This window comes from Phyllobates terribilis, unplaced genomic scaffold (genome assembly GCF_046119375.1).
Source record: "Phyllobates terribilis strain yellow unplaced genomic scaffold, ASM4611937v1 Scaffold_5__5_contigs__length_657084704, whole genome shotgun sequence".
Taxonomy (NCBI): domain Eukaryota; kingdom Metazoa; phylum Chordata; class Amphibia; order Anura; family Dendrobatidae; genus Phyllobates; species Phyllobates terribilis.
In genome coordinates, this window is record NW_027362765.1 from 315,258,038 (window position 1) to 315,283,550 (window position 25,513).

General features: G+C 42.5%; 1 protein-coding gene across 2 annotated transcripts; it reads right to left on the bottom strand.

Moving 5' to 3' along the window:
* Window positions 1-1,104: 1,104 nt before the first annotated feature.
* On the bottom strand, window positions 1,105-23,922 carry LOC141273088 (gastrula zinc finger protein XlCGF66.1-like). Of its 2 annotated transcripts, none has more exons than XM_073684462.1 (5): window positions 23,804-23,922; window positions 8,730-8,850; window positions 7,694-7,837; window positions 7,483-7,606; window positions 1,105-4,345 (listed from the first exon to the last, which is right to left on the bottom strand). In XM_073684462.1, exons 2-5 carry the CDS (start codon window positions 8,805-8,807, stop codon window positions 3,552-3,554), a joined length of 1,140 nt encoding a protein of 379 aa, XP_073540563.1. In that variant the 5' UTR covers window positions 8,808-8,850; window positions 23,804-23,922; the 3' UTR covers window positions 1,105-3,551. The 2 variants fall into 2 exon arrangements, with proteins under 2 accessions (XP_073540563.1, XP_073540564.1); XM_073684463.1 differs by having other exon boundaries at window positions 8,730-8,847; window positions 23,804-23,913.
* Window positions 23,923-25,513: the final 1,591 nt, after the last annotated feature.

A 25,513-nucleotide genomic window follows, 5' to 3' on the forward strand; every position in this document is an offset into this window, starting at 1 on the left:
GTATTTGTAAGCCAAAATCAGGAGTGGAACAATCAAAGGAAAAGTATAATAGAAACGCGTCACCACTTCTGTATTTATCACCCACTGCTGGTTTTGGCTTACAAATACTGAAGTAAAATACTGACCAAATACTGAACGTGTGAATGTGGCCTTCAAGGCAATATGGTTCATCAATTCCACAAATGATTTTTGGCTAAACGTTTGGTATATGTGGGTGGTCATAGCCCATCATTCTATGCTCTCCAATACTTGGCTGCTCAAAAGAAGCAGATATGTACGATCTGGGGTTTTGTGTTTTAATTTATAAAAGAATTAGTAAATAGAAACCTTAAAGTGCACCTGACATCTGATTCATGCTGCTCGCACCATGGGCAGAATGAATCAAGAGTATGCCTTATTCTGAAACGCTGCAGCGTTTGAAAGAATACATGCATTAAAAAGCCAACCGGCACCATGAGGCTTGGGTGACTAGTCGAAAAGGTGGGTCTCCTGCGGCTTCTGCCCACCCTGCTCCCCCTGAGTGACAGATCTCTCTATATACATATGTGTATACAGAGAGACTGGTCATTCAGTGGTGACAGCAGGGTGGGAAAAGCCACAGGGGACTGGCCTCTTGGATTAGCAACTCAAGCTGCATGGTAACCTGGACAGATTTTAAAGAAGCACTCCTCCTCCCATCATAAATTTTATCCTCTTAATATATTGCAATCCTCATATTATATAGCACTGTGTAGTTACAATTGCTCATTTTGCCTTTCTATCCAGCTAATTCTTCTCTTTTCCATTAGGTCTATGACATCACGTGATTAAAAACTGACTAGCTGAATCCTTCTAAGCTCCATGTAGAAACAGGAGGTCAATTTTCCCTGTATGAGTCAGAAGTCACTGCAAAAGTCCCTGGCAGGAGGAGGAGCTGAGCAGCTGGGTCAGGAGTTGAAGAGGGGAATGACTTTTGCAGGGAAAAGAGACTTCCTGTTTCTACATAGAGGAGAGAAAAGAGAAGAATTAGCTGGGTAGAAAGGCAAAATGTGCAATTCTAAGTATACAGTGCTATATAATATGATGATTGCAATATATTAAGAGGATGAAAACTTTGATGGGAGTGGTTGTTTGAATGAGGGTTTTCGCTTAAATAACAGAGCTCGTGTCTGATTCATGTGGCCTGTAGATGAAGCAGCATAAATCAGCTGTTCAGTTCACCGTAAAGTGTTTTGATCCCACAAATTACATCCTTATTACATGGTGCAAAGGTATAGGAGATAGCACTTGCACCTAAGCCCTGGACCCCGAGGAAGAGACCAGACACTTCTAGCCACAAGAAGACACTAGTATTCTAAATGGCACCTTGTAGGTTAGGTTAATCTGTTATACAAGGTGCGTTCTTTAAAGATTTCCCCTGACCCACTTCTATTTATCACAGTGGGTCAGGGGAAATCTTTAATGAACGCCCCTCGTAGATTTTGTATTTTGGCCCAGGAGCTTCATGATGTTCAGTATATCTCTGTTCATCATGGCAGGACAGCTGCATTTAAAACCTAGGAACATATATTCCATTTAAAATGTGTTCAGCACCACTCACAGTCCTGGATATTGTGATCCATGCAGACTTCAAAGAATAGGATACAGTGCCAAACGTCTCTCAGCAGGTAGCACAGTGTTGCGTCTCTAGAAATGCAGTCCTGGCCTTTAATTGGTAATACTGCCTTTCAAACAGATTAGTCTGTAGGAGAATAGTCACACTTCAAGTTCCTTATTGCAAACTTGACCCATCAGAAACAAAGGGTTGGGCAGAGCTGTTAACAATTTTGAACAATTTTAAAGATTTCGTAAGCAACAATTTTTTAGTTTTTGCTCTTCAAATCTACAGTATATAATTTCTAGACAAGGTAACAAAAATATAAATGATCATCAAGGTGGGTAACCCTAACCCTATAATAATTTAAAAATGGAATACTAAAAACAAATCCACTAAAGTACGAAACCTCTAATTGTTACTGAACCTTTGGTAAACACCATTCTGTGCCTCGCAACAGTCCAGCCCCCAAACCTAAAAAGAACCAGTCACAGCTCCTGACATGTCAGTTTTTGGAAATACTTGTAGTCTTTATGAAACAGCATCTTTTCTTAAAACGGTGTTGTGCCATTCCTCCAAAAAATGTATCAATAAATTGACAGCCGGGTGTCACTAGTTCAGGGAGTGACCCAGTATTGTCTTGCACCAACCAATAAGTAATGACATGCCCCTTTAAGACAAGGAAAATGGTAGCACACATAGTCTCTAAGAAAGACAACAGAGCACCGGTACAACATTGAGTTATAACAAGAGATGCTTGATCTATATGCCCTCTATAATATGTGGTCTATCACATTTCAAAGCTCAAACCAAGAAATGACAATTGTTTTTTCTGCCCTTCTATCGTGGCACGTTAAGAAGAAGAGTTAAATGGGTTGTCCGATACATAAAATGCGTCTTAGAAATATCAGTCTTTAAGCCCTAACCACTTTTGTAATTTGCTTTATTATAAGATTCCATACCATTCTCCACCACACCTCTTCTGTGCCAATATTCAGAACACGTGTGAGTGACAGCAGCGCCGCCCCGCAGCTTCTATCACTGCTCTCAAACAAATCATCATCAGGAGGCGGAGCTTTTGTCACTCATCTTTCTTCTATCATTACCCAATGATGACGATTTGTTTTGAGAGCGGTGACAGAAGCTGTTGGGAGGTGCTGGAATCACTCACCCTGCTTCTATCACCATCCCCTGAAGAAGTCTCATTTCAGGGAAAGAGAAGGCGCTGATGTAAGCAGGGACTGTGGAGGCAATTATTGTAGATGCAGGCAGCGGGGACAGAAGTGTGCTGGCAGCCACTGAAACTGCGGGCGGCAGGTACAGATGAAGTTTGGCTGCAGCTACTGAATTACTGTCACTCCCTGAAATAAGACATCATCAGGGGAAGTAAATGACAAAGCTGTGATAAGTGACTGCAGTGCTGCCCCCTGATGACGTCCTGCTTCAGGAAGGGTGATGCGGAGAAGTGACTGCAGGGCCATCCTCCTGGGACGTTCTGCATGAAACTCCCCTCAAGCGAAAGATCACAAGAAATTAAGTAAAAAGATAGAAAAAGGGATTAGTGGATAGAGGGAATTATAGGGTATTTATAATAAAGCAAACTACAAAAGTGGTTATGGGTTAAAGATACCTATTTATAAAAGACAATATACTGTAGATATCGGACCCCCATTAAGGAATGTAGACAGAGAATAAGCCCACACATCCAAGAATTAACATGAGTCTAGATTTGAAGAGTAACCAGATGAAGTATTTTCTTTCACCCCCAACATTCTTCCTTTCAGACTGCAAAGCCTACAGGTTGAGGTCTTCAATGTTGGACTGTGGTTCGGATTATAAAAAAACTGTATGGCCTTCCCTGTATTCCGGGGAAATATATATTTTAAGATGATCTAAGCAGAAACTGAGAAAATCCTAGATTAAGGTAAAAGAAACTGAATTGTTGGTTGTTGTCCCGGATTTCATAACCTAGGAGCTTCTATTGTCTGTGGATCCTCTGATGTCTAAAAAGATTTGTTTTATATATAAAACATTTCCCACATTCTCGACATGACAAAGATCTCTCATTCCGGTGACCCCTCTGATGGTCAATCAGGCTACTTTTATACCCGAAGCTTTTACCGCACTCCGAGCAGGTGTATGGTCTCTCCCCTGTGTGGCTTCTCATATGTATGATCATGCTAGAATTTACCGAAAAGCATTTACCACATTCTGGACATGAATACGGTTTTTCCCCCGTATGGGTCCGCAGATGGTTAGTAAGGGCTGACGGCTGCTTGAAAGATTTGCTGCACTCTGGACAAATAAAGGGCTTCTCGTTCGTATGAATCCTTCGATGCATCAAAAGACCGGAGCGCCGAGCAAAACATTTACCACATTCTGAGCACTGGAATGGTTTCTCCCCTGTGTGTGCTCTCTGGTGCACGCAAAGTCTGTAATGGTTACTAAAAATCTTTCCACAATAAGAACAAATGACTGGTGTTTTATCCTTGACCATCTGATTTCCCACAGATAAGTGGGTACTTCCATGTAGAAGACTTAGCGGAGCAGTAAGATCTAAATGGTGAGAAGGAAATATAAAGAGATCTTCTGGAATGCCCTGCTGGCGTAAGATGGATTCCTCTTTTATTGGATAGTCAGGCATGGCCCACGGTTCGGGGATTTCATTCATACTGACGCACATTTCAATGGTGTTACAAGGAACGCTGATATCATCATTCGAGGAAAAGCTGTTAAATAAGTCGTTGACATGTAATTCACGAGGTGATTCACCTGCTCGGAGAAAAAGTGACAAGGTATAACACTGCACCATGTCTGAAATGTGATATATGATAATATTCAATATTTAGTACCATACTGTATATTCCATTAACCAGAACAGCCAGACGAACTTGTAAATGGGCATTTAAAGAGAATCTGTCACATGAGGAAACGCTATTAACCTGCAGCTATAGGATTAATCTGCAGGTTAACAGCGTTCTGAACCTGCCCGGCACCGTCACCTAGACCCCCACTGCCGGGTGGAAATTAACTTTATTCCTCCCTGTAGCGTTTGGGTTTCAGTCACAGGGGCACCACCAGCACGGTTTCAGTCACTGCAGAGTGTATAGTGTGCGGTAGCTGCAACCACGCCCCTGACACTGACTGACAGCCGGCCCTAATGCGGAGCAGCTGTCAGTCAGTACCAGGCGCTGTTACATCCGCCGCTCTGAGAACAAGATGGTGAGAGACCAGCACGGATGCCAGGGCTCCAATCCCTAGTGATCACAGATTGGTGGCCTATCCAAGCCCATCAATGCATTTACTTAGAAATCCCCATTTAATCCCTTCCCCTTCTTCCAAGAGTCATAATTTAGATATATAAGGGCTGGTTTTTTTTCAGAATAAGTTGAAGTTTTCAATGACACTCATATACTCATGCAATGAACTTAAAAACAGTAAAAAAAAACCAGAAAAAAAATCCATGTAGTGAAATGGCAAAAAAAAAAGTTAAAAAGTATTATATATATATATATATATATATATATATATATATATATATATACTGTATATATATACATACATACATACACACACACACACACACACACACACACACACACACACACACACACACAGGTGCATCTCACTAAATTAGAATATCATCAAAAAGTTCATTTATTTCAGTTCTTCAATACAAAAAGTGAAACTCACATATTATATAGAGTCATTACAGAGTAATCTATTTCATGTGTTTATTTCTGTTAATGTTGATGATTATAGCTTACAGCCAATGAAAACACAAAAGTCATTATCTCAGTAAATTAGAATACTTTATAACAACAGCTTGAAAAATGTTTTTAAATTCCAAAATGTTGGCCTACTGAAATGTATGTTCAGTAAATGCACTCAATACTTAGTCGGGGCTCCTTTTGCATCAATTACTGCATCAATGCGGCGTGGCATGGAGGCGATCAGCCTGTGGCACTGCTGAGGTGTTATGGAAGCCCAGGTTGCTTTGATAGCAGCCTTCAGCTCGTCTGCATTGTTGGGTCTGGTGTCTCTCATCTTCCTCTTGACAATACCCCACAGATTCTCTATGGGGTTAAGGTCAGGCGAGTTTGCTGGTCAATCAAGCTCAGTGATACTGTTGTTTTTAAACCAGGTATTGGTACTTTTGGCAGTGTGGACAGGTGCCAAGTCCTCCTGGAGAATGAAATTTCCATCTCCAAAAAGCTTGTCGGCAGAGGGAAGCATGAAGTGCTCTAAAATTTCCTGGTGAACGGCTGCGCTGACTTTGGTCTTGATAAAACAAAGTGGACCTACATAAGCAGATGACATGGCTCCCCAAACTATCATTGATTGTGGAAACTTCACACTAGACCTCAAGCAGCTTGGATTGTGTGCCTCTCCACTCTTCCTCCAGACTCTGATTTCCAAATGAAAATTGGAACTCTGGGACCTTGTGGAGTGTTAATGACTGCCTTCTGGACATCTGTCAAGTCAGCAGTTACCCCATGATTGTGGAGCCTACTGAAACAGACTATGGGACCTTTTTAAAGGCTTAGGAAGTCTTTACAGGTGTTTTTTGTTAATTATTTTAATTTACTGAGATAATGACTTGTGTTTTCATTGGCTGTAAGCCATAATCATGAACATTAACAGAAAAACAATTGAAATAGATCACTCTGTTTGTAATGACTCTATATAATATAGGAGTTTCACTATTTGTATTGAAGAACTGAAATAAATTAACTTTTTGATGGTACCCTAATTTAGTCAGATGCACCTATATATATATATATATATATATATATATATATATATATATATATATATATATATATATATATATATATGTTGCCATTATTTTGGCCTTTGGTTACTAGTGTTCATTCTACAGGTTAAATTTTGGTGGTGAAAAAAAATATGAAATTTGAAAAACAAACAACAAAAAACGAAAGAAAAAAAAACAAGCTTGGTTTGTGTTGCCATTTTCTGAGACCCGTTTTTTTTTATTTTTCCTTCAGTTGAGACGTTTTTTTGTGTGGCAAGCTGGTGTTTTTCGGGTACACATTATAATTGCATTTTTGGGGAGGTTCGGCTACTGAAAACGGCAATTCTGGAGTTTTGATTGTTTTATGCTGTTTACTGTACAGGGATATACAATTTCATATTTTAATAAAATGGATTGCAACAGACATGCCAATACTGAATATGTTTATTTTTTAATGTCTTATTTTTAATTGGGGAAAAGGTGTGTAGATTTTATGCTTTTTTTATATTTTTCCAACAACTCTTATTTTTTATTGAACCTTCAATCATCTAATCACTTGTTCTAGATCCTGCCATACTACTGTATTGCCGTATAGTACTAACACCATTGTCTCCTATGGAGCTTAGCCTATGGCTGGGCTTCACAAGTGTACCAACATGGCTGTCAGCCCTCCGGCTGCCATGGCAGCCCATCAACACACTACTTGCACCATAACAGGTAGATACTGGGACCACTGGGACTTCCTAAATGCTGTGGCCAGAGACTGACAACAGCATTTAAAGCATTAGCAGCAGTGATCAAAGTTGTTACAAGCAGACGCTGGATCCTTACACAGTCAGGCTCAGCTCCTGAGCCCGCTTCATACACCCACCCAGTCATGTATACCGTAACATTGAAATGGGTTCCCAATTGTTTTCATTATTATATAATTTCAAAACCATCAAGCATTGGTCCCAAACATGATGATATGCTGTAAACAGGGTAACAAAGAATGGAGAGCGGTGCTCCTTTAAGTGTCCATCTCTAAACACCAGTCTTAAAAACTGTAGGTGAAGGGACTGTTTACACACCATGTAGGAGTGACATCAGGATACATACAGGCCTTAGACACCAAGTATCTATGTCATGGCTATGTAATAAAACTGCAACTTACTGCATGAGCCCATGGTTTGCTGGTCCTCCATCAGGACATGTTTGTACAGATCCTTGTGTCCTTCTACATACTCCCACTCCTCCATAGAGAAACAGACCATGATATCCTCATATCTGATAGGAACCTGGCACACAATGATACAGTTATGATCTAAGCACATTGTTCTCTTGTCATTATCGTGCAAGGCCCCAGCATTCCCAGCAGCGCTCACCTCTCCAGTCAGCAGCTCAGTGATCTTGTTGGTGAGGTCTAGGATCTTCTCATCATTCTTTCTGCCACCGATCAGTGATGGAAGTGGAGGACTCTGGTTCTTACTCACCCCAATCTCCCTGGATTTCTGAACCATAATATACTCCTGCATAATGAGTTCACATAAATCAATTATATCCTCGCTTTAATCCTATAGCATTACAAAAACAACACACGTGCATGTACAAGAGCAGGAGGATTCGGGCAGCAGATTGTATAGTCCTGCTTCCACTCATGATGAGTCCAGTGGACGGCCCAGTTATGTGACTGATAGCTGTGTCTGTACAGACTCTCACAGACCAAGTAAAAGCAGCTCTGACAATGCGACTTTTTCTTTTCAATGTTTAACATAGCTTTGATAGATGGGACTTCTAAGGACATGCGAATATCAAATAGATTTATTTTTTCATTATTTCTTTTATTTAAAAATAAATAAGCGGGGTGATATAAAGGTTTTTTTCTTCATTTTTTTCCTTTACTTTTTTGGTTCCCTTAGGAGACTTGAACTTGTGATCGTTTCATCACTCACACAATATTCTGCACTACTATAGTGAAATCACGGTTTGTCTATGAAGCTCAATCTGTCACTGAGCTTCACAAGAGGACTAAGATGGCAGTTGTGGAGGACTTCAGCAGAATCCATTGTTTCCACGCAGTAGTGTCAAGGGGGAGGGTGATGAGAATTGATACATGTGCACACCAGAAATCGTACTATTTAAACACCAGAGATTGACAGCAGCGGTTTAATCATTACACAGCACCGGCCTCTGTTGTTACAGCCAGCAGCTGCCTGCTATGGTGCTCAGCTCCTGAGCCCGCTCCAAACACTCGCTACAACCTCACGCAGTAAATTTACATTATATGGTCACTGAGGAGATAATCTAGAAATCGGAACATACAAAACTTAAAGTGTGGTGGAAATTCTCAGCTCTCCATTCATCCTACGTTAGTAATATAGGTAAAAGTCATGTGACTGCGGTATTCCCAGCCGCCCTCACCTCTCCGGTCAGCAGGTATGCGATCTCCAGGGTGAGGCGCAATATACTGGCACTTATATGGCGCTTCTCATGATCCATGCTCCGCTATTCTGCCAGATCTCAGCTCAGGTCAGAACACCTGCTGTGGATTTAAGATAAAGTCATAGAAGGATCTCCGATTCATTCCACAGACAGGACATGACACTTATGTACAGGCGAGAGGAGCAGGTATATGGGGGAGCACAGCACATTATGGCCGAGGTTATAAGGGAGCAGTTATCACAGAGGACGGACGAGATTATGATAGAAGTAGATATGGCGCAGAATATGGGGGACAGGGTATAGATTGTATAGAAGTCATGATAGCAGCGTATATATTAGAGATGAGGTTATATTGGGGGAAAAGAAATATAGGGGACACAGCACATAGGAATAGAGATGATGGGAGTAGTTATTAGGAATGAGGCATGTTGGATAGGAGATGACGGGAGTAGTTATTAGGGATGGGGTATGTTGGATAGGAGATGATGGGAGTAGTTATTAGGGATGGGGTATATTGGATAGGAGATGATGGGAGTAGTTATTGGGGATGAGGTATGTTTGATAGGAGATGATGGGAGTAGTTATTGGGGATGAGGTATGTTGGATAGGAGATGATGGGAGTAGTTATTAGGGATGAGGTATGTTCGACAGGAGATGATGAGAGTAGTTATTAGGAATAGGGTATGTTGGATAGGAGTAGAGATGATGGGAGTAGTTATTAGGGATGAGGCATGTTGGATAGGAGATGACGGGAGTAGTTATTAGGGATGGGGTATATTGGATAGGAGATGATGGGAGTAGTTATTGGGGATGAGGTATGTTTGATAGGAGATGATGGGAGTAGTTATTGGGGATGAGGTATGTTGGATAGGAGATGATGGGAGTAGTTATTAGGGATGAGGTATGTTCGACAGGAGATGATGAGAGTAGTTATTAGGAATAGGGTATGTTGGATAGGAGTAGAGATGATGGGAGTAGTTATTAGGGATGAGGCATGTTGGATAGGAGATGACGGGAGTAGTTATTAGGGATGGGGTATGTTGGATAGGAGATGATGGGAGTAGTTATTAGGGATGGGGTATATTGGATAGGAGATGATGGGAGTAGTTATTGGGGATGAGGTATGTTTGATAGGAGATGATGGGAGTAGTTATTGGGGATGAGGTATGTTGGATAGGAGATGATGGGAGTAGTTATTGGGGATGAGGTATGTTGGATAGGAGATGATGGGAGTAGTTATTAGGGATGAGGTATGTTCAACAGGAGATGATGAGAGTAGTTATTAGGGATGGGGTATATTGGATAGATGATGGGAGTAGTTATTAGGGATGGGGTATGTTGGATAGGAGATGACGGGAGTAGTTATTAGGGATGGGGTATATTGGATAGATGATGGGAGTAGTTATTAGGGATGGGGTATGTTGGATAGGAGATGACGGGAGTAGTTATTAGGGATGGGGTATATTGGATAGGAGATGATGGGAGTAGTTATTGGGGATGAGGTATGTTTGATAGGAGATGATGGGAGTAGTTATTGGGGATGAGGTATGTTGGATAGGAGATGATGGGAGTAGTTATTGGGGATGAGGTATGTTGGATAGGAGATGATGGGAGTAGTTATTAGGGATGAGGTATGTTCGACAGGAGATGATGAGAGTAGTTATTAGGAATAGGGTATGTTGGATAGGAGATGACGGGAGTAGTTATTAGGGATGGGGTATATTGGATAGATGATGGGAGTAGTTATTAGGGATGGGGTATATTGGATAGGAGATGACGGGAGTAGTTATTAGGGATGGGGTATATTGGATAGATGATGGGAGTAGTTATTAGGGATGGGGTATGTTGGATAGGAGATGACGGGAGTAGTTATTAGGGATGGGGTATATTGGATAGGAGATGATGGGAGTAGTTATTGGGGATGAGGTATGTTTGATAGGAGATGATGGGAGTAGTTATTGGGGATGAGGTATGTTGGATAGGAGATGATGGGAGTAGTTATTGGGGATGAGGTATGTTGGATAGGAGATGATGGGAGTAGTTATTAGGGATGAGGTATGTTCGACAGGAGATGATGAGAGTAGTTATTAGGAATAGGGTATGTTGGATAGGAGTAGAGATGATGGGAGTAGTTATTAGGGATGAGGCATGTTGGATAGGAGATGACGGGAGTAGTTATTAGGGATGGGGTATGTTGGATAGGAGATGATGGGAGTAGTTATTAGGGATGGGGTATATTGGATAGGAGATGATGGGAGTAGTTATTGGGGATGAGGTATGTTTGATAGGAGATGATGGGAGTAGTTATTGGGGATGAGGTATGTTGGATAGGAGATGATGGGAGTAGTTATTGGGGATGAGGTATGTTGGATAGGAGATGATGGGAGTAGTTATTAGGGATGAGGTATGTTCAACAGGAGATGATGAGAGTAGTTATTAGGGATGGGGTATATTGGATAGATGATGGGAGTAGTTATTAGGGATGGGGTATGTTGGATAGGAGATGACGGGAGTAGTTATTAGGGATGGGGTATATTGGATAGATGATGGGAGTAGTTATTAGGGATGGGGTATGTTGGATAGGAGATGACGGGAGTAGTTATTAGGGATGGGGTATATTGGATAGGAGATGATGGGAGTAGTTATTGGGGATGAGGTATGTTTGATAGGAGATGATGGGAGTAGTTATTGGGGATGAGGTATGTTGGATAGCAGATGATGGGAGTAGTTATTGGGGATGAGGTATGTTGGATAGGAGATGATGGGAGTAGTTATTAGGGATGAGGTATGTTCGACAGGAGATGATGAGAGTAGTTATTAGGAATAGGGTATGTTGGATAGGAGATGACGGGAGTAGTTATTAGGGATGGGGTATATTGGATAGATGATGGGAGTAGTTATTAGGGATGGGGTATATTGGATAGGAGATGACGGGAGTAGTTATTAGGGATGGGGTATATTGGATAGATGATGGGAGTAGTTATTAGGGATGGGGTATGTTGGATAGGAGATGACGGGAGTAGTTATTAGGGATGGGGTATATTGGATAGGAGATGATGGGAGTAGTTATTGGGGATGAGGTATGTTTGATAGGAGATGATGGGAGTAGTTATTGGGGATGAGGTATGTTGGATAAGAGATGATGGGAGTAGTTATTGGGGATGAGGTATGTTGGATAGGAGATGATGGGAGTAGTTATTAGGGATGAGGTATGTTCGACAGGAGATGATGAGAGTAGTTATTAGGAATAGGGTATGTTGGATAGGAGTAGAGATGATGGGAGTAGTTATTAGGGATGAGGCATGTTGGATAGGAGATGACGGGAGTAGTTATTAGGGATGGGGTATATTGGATAGGAGATGATGGGAGTAGTTATTGGGGATGAGGTATGTTTGATAGGAGATGATGGGAGTAGTTATTGGGGATGAGGTATGTTGGATAGGAGATGATGGGAGTAGTTATTAGGGATGAGGTATGTTCGACAGGAGATGATGAGAGTAGTTATTAGGAATAGGGTATGTTGGATAGGAGTAGAGATGATGGGAGTAGTTATTAGGGATGAGGCATGTTGGATAGGAGATGACGGGAGTAGTTATTAGGGATGGGGTATGTTGGATAGGAGATGATGGGAGTAGTTATTAGGGATGGGGTATATTGGATAGGAGATGATGGGAGTAGTTATTGGGGATGAGGTATGTTGGATAGGAGATGATGGTTGTAGTTATTAGGGATGAGGTATGTTCGACAGGAGATGATGAGAGTAGTTATTAGGAATAGGGTATGTTGGATAGGAGTAGAGATGATGGGAGTAGTTATTAGGGATGAGGCATGTTGGATAGGAGATGACGGGAGTAGTTATTAGGGATGGGGTATGTTGGATAGGAGATGATGGGAGTAGTTATTAGGGATGGGGTATATTGGATAGGAGATGATGGGAGTAGTTATTGGGGATGAGGTATGTTTGATAGGAGATGATGGGAGTAGTTATTGGGGATGAGGTATGTTGGATAGGAGATGATGGGAGTAGTTATTGGGGATGAGGTATGTTGGATAGGAGATGATGGGAGTAGTTATTAGGGATGAGGTATGTTCGACAGGAGATGATGAGAGTAGTTATTAGGAATAGGGTATGTTGGATAGGAGTAGAGATGATGGGAGTAGTTATTAGGGATGAGGCATGTTGGATAGGAGATGATGGGAGTAGTTATTAGGGATGGGGTATGTTGGATAGGAGATGATGGGAGTAGTTATTAGGGATGAGGCATGTTGGATTGGAGATAATGGGAGTAGTTATTAGGAACAGGGTATGTTGGATAGGACATGATGGGAGTAGTTATTAGGGATGGGGTATATTGGATAGGAGATGATGGGAGTAGTTATTAGGGATGTGGTATATTGGATAGCTGATGGGAGTAGTTATTAGGGATGGGGTATATTGGATAGGAGATGATGGGAGTAGTTATTAGGGATGGGGTATGTTGGATAGGAGATGATGGGAGTAGTTATTAGGGATGAGGAATGTTGGATTGGAGATAATGGGAGTAGTTATTAGGAACAGGGTATGTTGGATAGGACATGATGGGAGTAGTTATTAGGGATGAGGCATGTTGGATTGGAGATAATGGGAGTAGTTATTAGGAACAGGGTATGTTGGATAGGACATGATGGGAGTAGTTATTAGGGATGGGGTATATGGGATAGGAGATGATGGGAGTAGTTATTAGGGATGTGGCATATTGGATAGCTGATGGGAGTAGTTATTAGGGATGGGGTATATTGGATAGGAGATGATGGGAGTAGTTATTAGGGATGGGGTATGTTGGATAGGAGATGATGGGAGTAGTTATTAGGAATAGGGTATGTTGGATAGGAGTAGAGATGATGGGAGTAGTTATTAGGGATGAGGCATGTTGGATAGGAGATGATGGGAGTAGTTATTAGGGATGAGGTATGTTCGACAGGAGATGATGAGAGTAGTTATTAGGAATAGGGTATGTTGGATAGGAGTAGAGATGATGGGAGTAGTTATTAGGGATGAGGCATGTTGGATAGGAGATGACGGGAGTAGTTATTAGGGATGAGGCATGTTGGATTGGAGATAATGGGAGTAGTTATTAGGAACAGGGTATGTTGGATAGGACATGATGGGAGTAGTTATTAGGGATGGGGTATATTGGATAGGAGATGATGGGAGTAGTTATTAGGGATGTGGTATATTGGATAGCTGATGGGAGTAGTTATTAGGGATGGGGTATATTGGATAGGAGATGATGGGAGTAGTTATTAGGGATGGGATATGTTGGATAGGAGATGATGGGAGTTGTTATTAGGGATGGGGTATATTGGACAGGAGATGATGGGAGTAGTTATTGGGGATGAGGTATGTTTGATAGGAGATGATGGGAGTAGTTATTGGGGATGAGGTATGTTTGATAGGAGATGATGTGAGTAGTTATTGGGGATGAGGTATGTTGGATAGGAGATGATGGGAGTAGTTATTGGGGATGAGGTATGTTGGATAGGAGATGATGGGAGTAGTTATTAGGGATGAGGTAAGTTCGACAGGAGATGATGAGAGTAGTTATTAGGAATAGGGTATGTTGGATAGGAGTAGAGATGATGGGAGTAGTTATTAGGGATGAGGCATGTTGGATAGGAGATGATGGGAGTAGTTATTAGCGATGAGGCATGTTGGATTGGAGATAATGGGAGTAGTTATTAGGAACAGGGTATGTTGGATAGGACATGATGGGAGTAGTTATTAGGGATGGGGTATATTGGATAGGAGATGATGGGAGTAGTTATTAGGGATGTGGTATATTGGATAGATGATGGGAGTAGTTATTAGGGATGGGGTATATTGGATAGGAGATGATGGGAGTAGTTATTAGGGATGGGATATGTTGGATAGGAGATGATGGGAGTTGTTATTAGGGATGGGGTATATTGGACAGGAGATGATGGGAGTAGTTATTGGGGATGAGGTATGTTTGATAGGAGATGATGGGAGTAGTTATTGGGGATGAGGTATGTTGGATAGGAGATGATGGGAGTAGTTATTGGGGATGAGGTATGTTGGATAGGAGATGATGAGAGTAGTTATTAGGGATGGGTTATATTGGATAGATGATGGGAGTAGTTATTAGGGATGGGGTATGTTGGATAGGAGATGACGGGAGTAGTTATTAGGGATGGGGTATATTGGATAGGAGAAGATGGGAGTAGTTATTAGGGATGGGCTATGTTGGATAGATAATGGGAGTAGTTATTAGGAACAGGGTATGTTGGATAGGACATGATGGGAGTAGTTATTAGGGATGGGGTATATTGGATAGGAGATGATGGGAGTAGTTATTAGGGATGGGTTATATTGGATAGATGATGGGAGTAGTTATTAGGGATGGGGTATGTTGGATAGGAGATGACGGGGGAAGTTATTAGGGATGGGGTATATTGGATAGGAGATGATGGGAGTAGTTATTGGGGATGAGGTATGTTTGATAGGAGATGATGGGAGTAGTTATTGGGGATGAGGTATGTTGGATAGGAGATGATGGGAGTAGTTATTGGGGATGAGGTATGTTGGATAGGAGATGATGGGAGTAGTTATTAGGGATGAGGTATGTTCGACAGGAGATGATGAGAGTAGTTATTAGGAATAGGGTATGTTGGATAGGAGTAGAGATGATGGGAGTAGTTATTAGGGATGAGGCATGTTGGATAGGAGATGATGGGAGTAGTTATTAGGGATGAGGTATGTTCGACAGGAGATGATGAGAGTAGTTATTAGGAATAGGGTATGTTGGATAGGAGTAGAGATGATGGGAGTAGTTATTAGGGATGAGGCATGTTGGATAGGAGATGACGGGAGTAGTTATTAGGGATGGGGTATGTTGGATAGGAGATGATGGGAGTAGTTATTAGGGATGGGGTATATTGGATAGGAGATGATGGGAGTAGTTATTGGGGATGAGGTATGTTTGATAGGAGATGATGTGAGTAGTTATTGGGGATGAGGTATGTTGGATAGGAGATGATGGGAGTAGTTATTGGGGATGAGGTATGTTGGATAGGAGATGATGGGAGTAGTTATTAGGGATGAGGTATGTTCGACAGGAGATGATGAGAGTAGTTATTAGGAATAGGGTATGTTGGATAGGAGTAGAGATGATGGGAGTAGTTATTAGGGATGAGGCATGTTGGATAGGAGATGATGGGAGTAGTTATTAGGGATGAGGCATGTTGGATTGGAGATAATGGGAGTAGTTATTAGGAACAGGGTATGTTGGATAGGACATGATGGGAGTAGTTATTAGGGATGGGGTATATTGGATAGGAGATGATGGGAGTAGTTATTAGGGATGTGGTATATTGGATAGATGATGGGAGTAGTTATTAGGGATGGGGTATATTGGATAGGAGATGATGGGAGTAGTTATTAGGGATGGGATATGTTGGATAGGAGATGATGGGAGTTGTTATTAGGGATGGGGTATATTGGACAGGAGATGATGGGAGTAGTTATTGGGGATGAGGTATGTTTGATAGGAGATGATGGGAGTAGTTATTGGGGATGAGGTATGTTGGATAGGAGATGATGGGAGTAGTTATTGGGGATGAGGTATGTTGGATAGGAGATGATGAGAGTAGTTATTAGGGATGGGTTATATTGGATAGATGATGGGAGTAGTTATTAGGGATGGGGTATGTTGGATAGGAGATGACGGGAGTAGTTATTAGGGATGGGGTATATTGGATAGGAGATGATGGGAGTAGTTATTAGGGATGGGTTATATTGGATAGATGATGGGAGTAGTTATTAGGGATGGGGTATGTTGGATAGGAGATGACGGGAGTAGTTATTAGGGATGAGGTATATTGGATAGGAGATGATGGGAGTAGTTATTGGGGATGAGGTATGTTTGATAGGAGATGATGGGAGTAGTTATTGGGGATGAGGTATGTTGGATAGGAGATGATGGGAGTAGTTATTGGGGATGAGGTATGTTGGATAGGAGATGATGGGAGTAGTTATTAGGGATGAGGTATGTTCGACAGGAGATGATGAGAGTAGTTATTAGGAATAGGGTATGTTGGATAGGAGTAGAGATGATGGGAGTAGTTATTAGGGATGAGGCATGTTGGATAGGAGATGATGGGAGTAGTTATTAGGGATGAGGCATGTTGGATTGGAGATAATGGGAGTAGTTATTAGGAACAGGGTATGTTGGATAGGACATGATGGGAGTAGTTATTAGGGATGGGGTATATTGGATAGGAGATGATGGGAGTAGTTATTAGGGATGTGGTATATTGGATAGATGATGGGAGTAGTTATTAGGGATGGGGTATATTGGATAGGAGATGATGGGAGTAGTTATTAGGGATGGGGTATGTTGGATAGGAGATGATGGGAGTTGTTATTAGGGATGGGGTATATTGGACAGGAGATGATGGGAGTAGTTATTGGGGATGAGGTATGTTTGATAGGAGATGATGGGAGTAGTTATTGGGGATGAGGTATGTTGGATAGGAGATGATGGGAGTAGTTATTGGGGATGAGGTATGTTGGATAGGAGATGATGAGAGTAGTTATTAGGAATAGGGTATGTTGGATAGGAGTAGAGATGATGGGAGTAGTTATTAGGGATGAGGCATGTTGGATTGGAGATAATGGGAGTAGTTATTAGGAACAGGGTATGTTGGATAGGACATGATGGGAGTAGTTATTAGGGATGGGGTATATTGGATAGGAGATGATGGGAGTAGTTATTAGGGATGGGGTATATTGGATAGATGATGGGAGTAGTTATTAGGGATGGGGTATATTGGATAGGAGATGATGGGAGTAGTTATTAGGGATGGGGTATATTGGATAGGAGATGATGGGAGTAGTTATTGGGGATGAGGTATGTTTGATAGGAGATGATGGGAGTAGTTATTGGGGATGAGGTATGTTGGATAGGAGATGATGGGAGTAGTTATTGGGGATGAGGTATGTTTGATAGGAGATGATGGGAGTAGTTATTGGGGATGAGGTATGTTGGATAGGAGATGATGAGAGTAGTTATTAGGAATAGGGTATGTTGGATAGGAGTAGAGATGATGGGAGTAGTTATTAGGGATGAGGCATGTTGGATTGGAGATAATGGGAGTAGTTATTAGGAACAGGGTATGTTGGATAGGACATGATGGGAGTAGTTATTAGGGATGGGGTATATTGGATAGGAGATGATGGGAGTTGTTATTAGGGATGGGGTATATTGGATAGGAGATGATGGGAGTTGTTATTAGGGATGGGGTATGTTGGATAGGAGATGATGGGAGTAGTTATTAGAGATGGGGTATATTGGATAGGAGATGATGGGAGTAGTTATTGGGGATGAGGTATGTTTGATAGGAGATGATGGGAGTAGTTATTGGGGATGAGGTATGTTGGATAGGAGATGATGGGAGTAGTTATTGGGGATGAGGTATGTTGGATAGGAGATGATGGGAGTAGTTATTAGGGATGAGGTATGTTCGACAGGAGATGATGAGAGTAGTTATTAGGAATAGGGTATGTTGGATAGGAGTAGAGATGATGGGAGTAGTTATTAGGGATGAGGCATGTTGGATTGGAGATAATGGGAGTAGTTATTAGGAACAGGGTATGTTGGATAGGACATGATGGGAGTAGTTATTAGGGATGGGGTATATTGGATAGGAGATGATGGGAGTAGTTATTAGGGATGGGGTATATTGGATAGATGATGGGAGTAGTTATTAGGGATGGGGTATATTGGATAGGAGATGATGGGAGTAGTTATTAGGGATGGGCTATGTTGGATAGGAGATGATGGGAGTAGTTATTAGGGATGGGGTATGTTGGATAGGAGATGATGGGAGTAGTTATTAGGCATGGGGTATATTGGATAGGAGATGATGGGAGTAGTTATTAGGGATGGGGTATATTGGATAGGAGATGATGGGAGTAGTTATTAGGGATGGGGTATATTGGATAGGAGATGATGGGAGTAGTTATTAGGGATGGGCTATATTGGATAGGAGATGATTGGAGTAGTTATTGGGGATGAGGTATGTTGGATAGGAGATGATGGAAGTAGTTATTGGAGATGAGGTATGTTGGATAGGAGATGATGGGAGTAGTTATTAGGGATGGGGTATGTTGGATAGGAGATGATGGGAGTAGTTATTGGGGATGAGGTATGTTTGATAGGAGATGATGGGAGTAGTTATTGGGGATGAGGTATGTTGGATAGGAGATGATGGGAGTAGTTATTGGGGATGAGGTATGTTGGATAGGAGATGATGGGAGTAGTTATTAGGGATGAGGTATGTTCGACAGGAGATGATGAGAGTAGTTATTAGGAATAGGGTATGTTGGATAGGAGTAGAGATGATGGGAGCAGTTATTAGGGATGAGGCATGTTGGATTGGAGATAATGGGAGTAGTTATTAGGAACAGGGTATGTTGGATAGGACATGATGGGAGTAGTTATTAGGGATGGGGTATATTGGATAGGAGATGATGGGAGTAGTTATTAGGGATGGGGTATATTGGATAGATGATGGGAGTAGTTATTAGGGATGGGGTATATTGGATAGGAGATGATGGGAGTAGTTATTAGGAATGGGCTATGTTGGATAGGAGATGATGGGAGTAGTTATTAGGGATGGGGTATGTTGGATAGGAGATGATGGGAGTAGTTATTAGGAATGGGCTATGTTGGATAGGAGATGATGGGAGTAGTTATTAGGGATGGGCTATGTTGGATAGGAGATGATGGGAGTAGTTATTAGGGATGGGCTATGTTGGATAGGAGATGATGGGAGTAGTTATTAGGAATAGGGTATGTTGGATAGGAGATGATGGGAGTAGTTATTAGGGATGGGGTATATTGGATAGGAGATGATGGGAGTAGTTATTAGGAATGGGCTATGTTGGATAGGAGATGATGGGAGTAGTTATTAGGGATGGGCTAAGTTGGATAGGAGATGATGGGAGTAGTTATTAGGAATAGGGTATGTTGGATAGGAGATGATGGGAGTAGTTATTAGGGATGGGGTATATTGGATAGATGATGGGAGTAGTTATTAGGGATGGGGTATATTGGATAGGAGATGATGGCAGTAGTTATTGGGGATGAGGTATGTTTGATAGGAGATGATGGGAGTAGTTATTGGGGATGAGGTATGTTTGATAGGAGATGATGAGAGTAGTTATTAGGAATAGGGTATATTGGATAGGAGATGATGGGAGTAGTTATTGGGGATGAGGTATGTTTGATAGGAGATGATGGGAGTAGTTATTGGCGATGAGGTATGTTGGATAGGAGATGATGGGAGTAGTTATTAGGGATGAGGTATGTTCGATAGGAGATGATGAGAGTAGTTATTAGGAATAGGGTATGTTGGATAGGAGATGATGTCAGTAGTTATTAGGGATGGGATATATTGGATAGATGATGGGAGTAGTTATTAGGGATGGGGTATGTTGGATAGGAGATGATGGGAGTAGTTATTAGGGATGGGTTATATTGGATAGATGATGGGAGTAGTTATTAGGGATGGGGTATGTTGGATAGGAGATGATGGGAGTAGTTATTAGGGATGGGGTATATTGGATAGGAGATGATGGGAGAAGTTATTAGGGATGGGCTATGTTGGATAGGAGATGGTTGGAGTAGTTATTAGGGATGGGGTATATTGGATAGGAGATGATGGGAGTAGTTATTAGGGATGGGCTATGTTGGATACCAGTAGAGATGATGAGAGTAGTTATTAGGGATGGGGTATGTTGGATAGGAGATGGTGGGAGTAGTTATTAGGGATGGGGTATGTTGGATAGGAGATGGTGGGAGTAGTTATTAGGGATGGGGTATATTGGATAGGAGATGATGGGAGTAGTTATTAGGGATGGGCTATGTTGGATAGGAGATGATGGGAGTAGTTATTAGGGATGGGGTATATTGGATAGGAGATGATGGGAGTAGTTATTAGGGATGGGGTATATTGGATAGGAGATGATGGGAGTAGTTATTAGGGATGGGGTATATTGGATAGGAGATGATGGGAGTAGTTATTAGGGATGGGCTATATTGGATAGGAGATGATGGGAGTAGTTATTGGGGATGAGGTATGTTGGATAGGAGATGATGGGAGTAGTTATTAGGGATGGGGTATATTGGATAGGAGATGATGGGAGTAGTTATTAGTGATGGGCTATATTGGATAGGAGATGATGGGAGTAGTTATTGGGGATGAGGTATGTTGGATAGGAGATGATGGGAGTAGTTATTGGGGATGAGGTATGTTGGAGAGGAGATGATGGGAGTAGTTATTGGGGATGAGGTATGTTGGATAGGAGATGATGGGAGTAGTTATTGGGGATGAGGTATATTGGATAGGAGATGATGGGAGTAGTTATTAGTGATGGGCTATATTGGATAGGAGATGATGGGAGTAGTTATTAGGGATGGGCTAAGTTGGATAGGAGATGATGGGAGTAGTTATTAGGAATAGGGTATGTTGGATAGGAGATGATGGGAGTAGTTATTAGGGATGGGGTATATTGGATAGATGATGGGAGTAGTTATTAGGGATGGGGTATATTGGATAGGAGATGATGGCAGTAGTTATTGGGGATGAGGTATGTTTGATAGGAGATGATGGGAGTAGTTATTGGGGATGAGGTATGTTTGATAGGAGATGATGAGAGTAGTTATTAGGAATAGGGTATATTGGATAGGAGATGATGGGAGTAGTTATTGGGGATGAGGTATGTTTGATAGGAGATGATGGGAGTAGTTATTGGCGATGAGGTATGTTGGATAGGAGATGATGGGAGTAGTTATTAGGGATGAGGTATGTTCGATAGGAGATGATGAGAGTAGTTATTAGGAATAGGGTATGTTGGATAGGAGATGATGTCAGTAGTTATTAGGGATGGGATATATTGGATAGATGATGGGAGTAGTTATTAGGGATGGGGTATGTTGGATAGGAGATGATGGGAGTAGTTATTAGGGATGGGTTATATTGGATAGATGATGGGAGTAGTTATTAGGGATGGGGTATGTTGGATAGGAGATGATGGGAGTAGTTATTAGGGATGGGGTATGTTGGATAGGAGATGATGGGAGTAGTTATTAGGGATGGGGTATATTGGATAGGAGATGATGGGAGAAGTTATTAGGGATGGGCTATGTTGGATAGGAGATGGTTGGAGTAGTTATTAGGGATGGGGTATATTGGATAGGAGATGATGGGAGTAGTTATTAGGGATGGGCTATGTTGGATACCAGTAGAGATGATGAGAGTAGTTATTAGGGATGGGGTATGTTGGATAGGAGATGGTGGGAGTAGTTATTAGGGATGGGGTATGTTGGATAGGAGATGGTGGGAGTAGTTATTAGGGATGGGGTATATTGGATAGGAGATGATGGGAGTAGTTATTAGGGATGGGCTATGTTGGATAGGAGATGATGGGAGTAGTTATTAGGGATGGGGTATATTGGATAGGAGATGATGGGAGTAGTTATTAGGGATGGGGTATATTGGATAGGAGATGATGGGAGTAGTTATTAGGGATGGGGTATATTGGATAGGAGATGATGGGAGTAGTTATTAGGGATGGGCTATATTGGATAGGAGATGATGGGAGTAGTTATTGGGGATGAGGTATGTTGGATAGGAGATGATGGGAGTAGTTATTAGGGATGGGGTATATTGGATAGGAGATGATGGGAGTAGTTATTAGTGATGGGCTATATTGGATAGGAGATGATGGGAGTAGTTATTGGGGATGAGGTATGTTGGATAGGAGATGATGGGAGTAGTTATTGGGGATGAGGTATGTTGGAGAGGAGATGATGGGAGTAGTTATTGGGGATGAGGTATGTTGGATAGGAGATGATGGGAGTAGTTATTGGGGATGAGGTATATTGGATAGGAGATGATGGGAGTAGTTATTAGTGATGGGCTATATTGGATAGGAGATGATGGGAGTAGTTATTGGGGATGAGGTATGTTGGATAGGAGATGATGGGAGTAGTTATTGGGGATGAGGTATGTTGGATAGGAGATGATGGGAGTAGTTATTGGGGATGAGGTATGTTGGATAGGAGATGATGGGAGTAGTTATTAGGGATGAGGTATGTTGGAGAGGAGATGATGGGAGTAGTTATTGGGGATGAGGCATGTTGGATAGGAGATGATGGGAGTAGTTATTGGGGATGAGGTATGTTGGATAGGAGATGATGGTTGTAGTTATTAGGGATGAGGTATATTGGATAGGAGATGATGGGAGTAGTTATTAGGGATGGGCTATATTGGATAGGAGATGATGGGAGTAGTTATTGGGGATGAGGTATGTTGGATAGGAGATGATTGGAGTAGTTATTGGGGATGAGGTATGTTGGATAGGAGATGATGGGAGTAGTTATTGGGGATGAGGTATGTTGGAGAGGAGATGATGGGAGTAGTTATTAGGGATGGGGTATATTGGATAGGAGTAGAGATGATGGGAGTAGTTATTGGGAATGAGGTATGTTGGATAGGAGATGATGGTTGTAGTTATTAGGGATGAGGTATATTGGATAGGAGATGATGGGAGTAGTTATTAGGGATGGGCTATATTGGATAGGAGATGATGGGAGTAGTTATTGGGGATGAGGTATGTTGGATAGGAGATGATTGGAGTAGTTATTGGGGATGAGGTATGTTGGATAGGAGATGATTGGAGTAGTTATTGGGGATGAGGTATGTTGGAGAGGAGATGATGGGAGTAGTTATTAGGGATGGGCTATGTTGGATACCAGTAGAGATGATGAGAGTAGATAATATTATAGATATGTTACATAGTGTGGCTAGGGTGTAGATCATACAGAGGGGCTGGTGTTGGGATTGGGTATATGATGACTTTGGCATTCTGGTTGTAGAATTAGAAGTCTCAGCTCGGCGTGCTGGGCTTTGTAGTTCTACAGCAGGATGGAGGTGAGGGTCGGGAGGAGGCAGTCTTCTATACACATGAAGATAGGAGGAGCACTCACATCCGCTCTTCTGTCCCTCCGCTGGCAGTGCACAGTCCGCGGCGCCCTGCACCCCACAAATGCCGGCTTCTCCCTAAAAGCAGTGTGCAGTCGTGCGCATGCGCGGACCGGAAGTCGCTGGAGATGTGTGTGGATGTGCTGCGCTCCTGTGCGGCGAGGAGCTCGGGAAGTCCCTGACAACACTGCGTGCTTTATTCTCAGACTGTACCAAGGACCACAGGGCACCAAGAGAAGAGGCTGCGGGGGGTGAGCAGCCATGCGGGCTCTATACTGTAGGGTCTATAAGCGCAATGGCTGCAGTGAGGACTATGGCTGTGAGCTGTCATTATGTGGGGGCAGGTAACCCTATAGTGGGGGTTGTTGTCACATATAATTGGCCTGGGCAGACAGTGTGAAGGGACTGGTGTATGGGGTCCCCTCATGAAGGAGTTTTCCACCTTTTTAAGCTCATAGACTTGCGCAAGGGAAATAACATCAAGAAATCATCGTCTGGCTATGCTTATCCACTACTGCCCCGGGCTATGGTCAGCGGTGACATCACGTGATCACTTCAACCAATCAGCTCAGCTGCCTGTGCCATCTACCTCGGTGTGACTGCTAAACTAAGTGATTAGGGGCAGCTTTCACATGTCCTATTGTGAGGTCTCTGCTGCAGCCTGTAAACATAGATCTGAGCAGCAGCAAGGCCTCGCTGGACCAGAGGAGGATAAGTAAATCTAATTTTGCAGAGATTAAATACACCGGGCTGGGGAGTATCGCACAGGCTGGGATTAGATACACCGGGCTGGGGAGTATCGAACAGGATGGGATTAGATACACCGGGCTGGAGAGTATCGCACAGGCTGGGATTAGATACCCCGGGCTGGGGAGTATCGCACAGGCTGAGATTAGATACTCTGGGCTGGGGAGTATTGCACAGGCTGGGATTATATACACCGTGCTGGGGAGTATCGCACAGGCTGGGATTAGATACACCGGGCTGGAGAGTATCGCACAGGCTGGGATTAGATACACCGGGCTGGGGAGTATCGAACAGGATGGGATTAGATACACCGGGCTGGAGAGTATCGCACAGGCTGGGATTAGATACCCCGGGCTGGGGAGTATCGCACAGGCTGAGATTAGATACTCTGGGCTGGGGAGTATTGCACAGGCTGGGATTATATACACCGTGCTGGGGAGTATCGCACAGGCTGGGTTTAGATACACTGGGCTGGGGAGTATCGCACAGGCTGGGTTTAGATACACTGGGCTGGGGAGTATCGCACAGGCTGGGATTAGATACACCGGGCTGGGGAGTATCGCACAGGCTGGGATTAGATACACCGGGCTGGGGAGTATTGCACAGGCTGGGATTATATACACCGTGCTGGGGAGTATCGCACATGCTGGGATTAGATACGCCAGTCTGTGGAATATCGCACAGGCTGGGATTAGATATCTTTTCACTTTATACTGTATTTCTTACTTGAAGCTGCGATCATCTGATCTCTTCTACTATACATAGCAAAATACACATGCGCTCATACACACAGGAAAATAGAAACATTCTCACACACAGAAAAATACACATGCACGCTCACACAGAAAAATACACATGCACGCTCACACACAGAAAAATACACATGCACGCTCACACACACACAGGAAAATACACATGCACGCTCACACACAGAAAAATACACATGCACGCTCACACACACAGGAAAA

Bases quoted from the DNA above. Each gene is read 5' to 3' on its own strand.
- LOC141273088 (XM_073684462.1), bottom strand. From the start codon at position 8,807: ATGGATCATGAGAAGCGCCATATAAGTGCCAGTATATTGCGCCTCACC. The intron at 7,838-8,729 runs GTGAGGGCGGCT...CTCATTATGCAG, and splicing joins CATACCTGCTGACCGGAGAG to GAGTATATTATGGTTCAGAA. The intron at 7,607-7,693 runs GTGAGCGCTGCT...ATTGTGTGCCAG, and splicing joins CTGAGCTGCTGACTGGAGAG to GTTCCTATCAGATATGAGGA.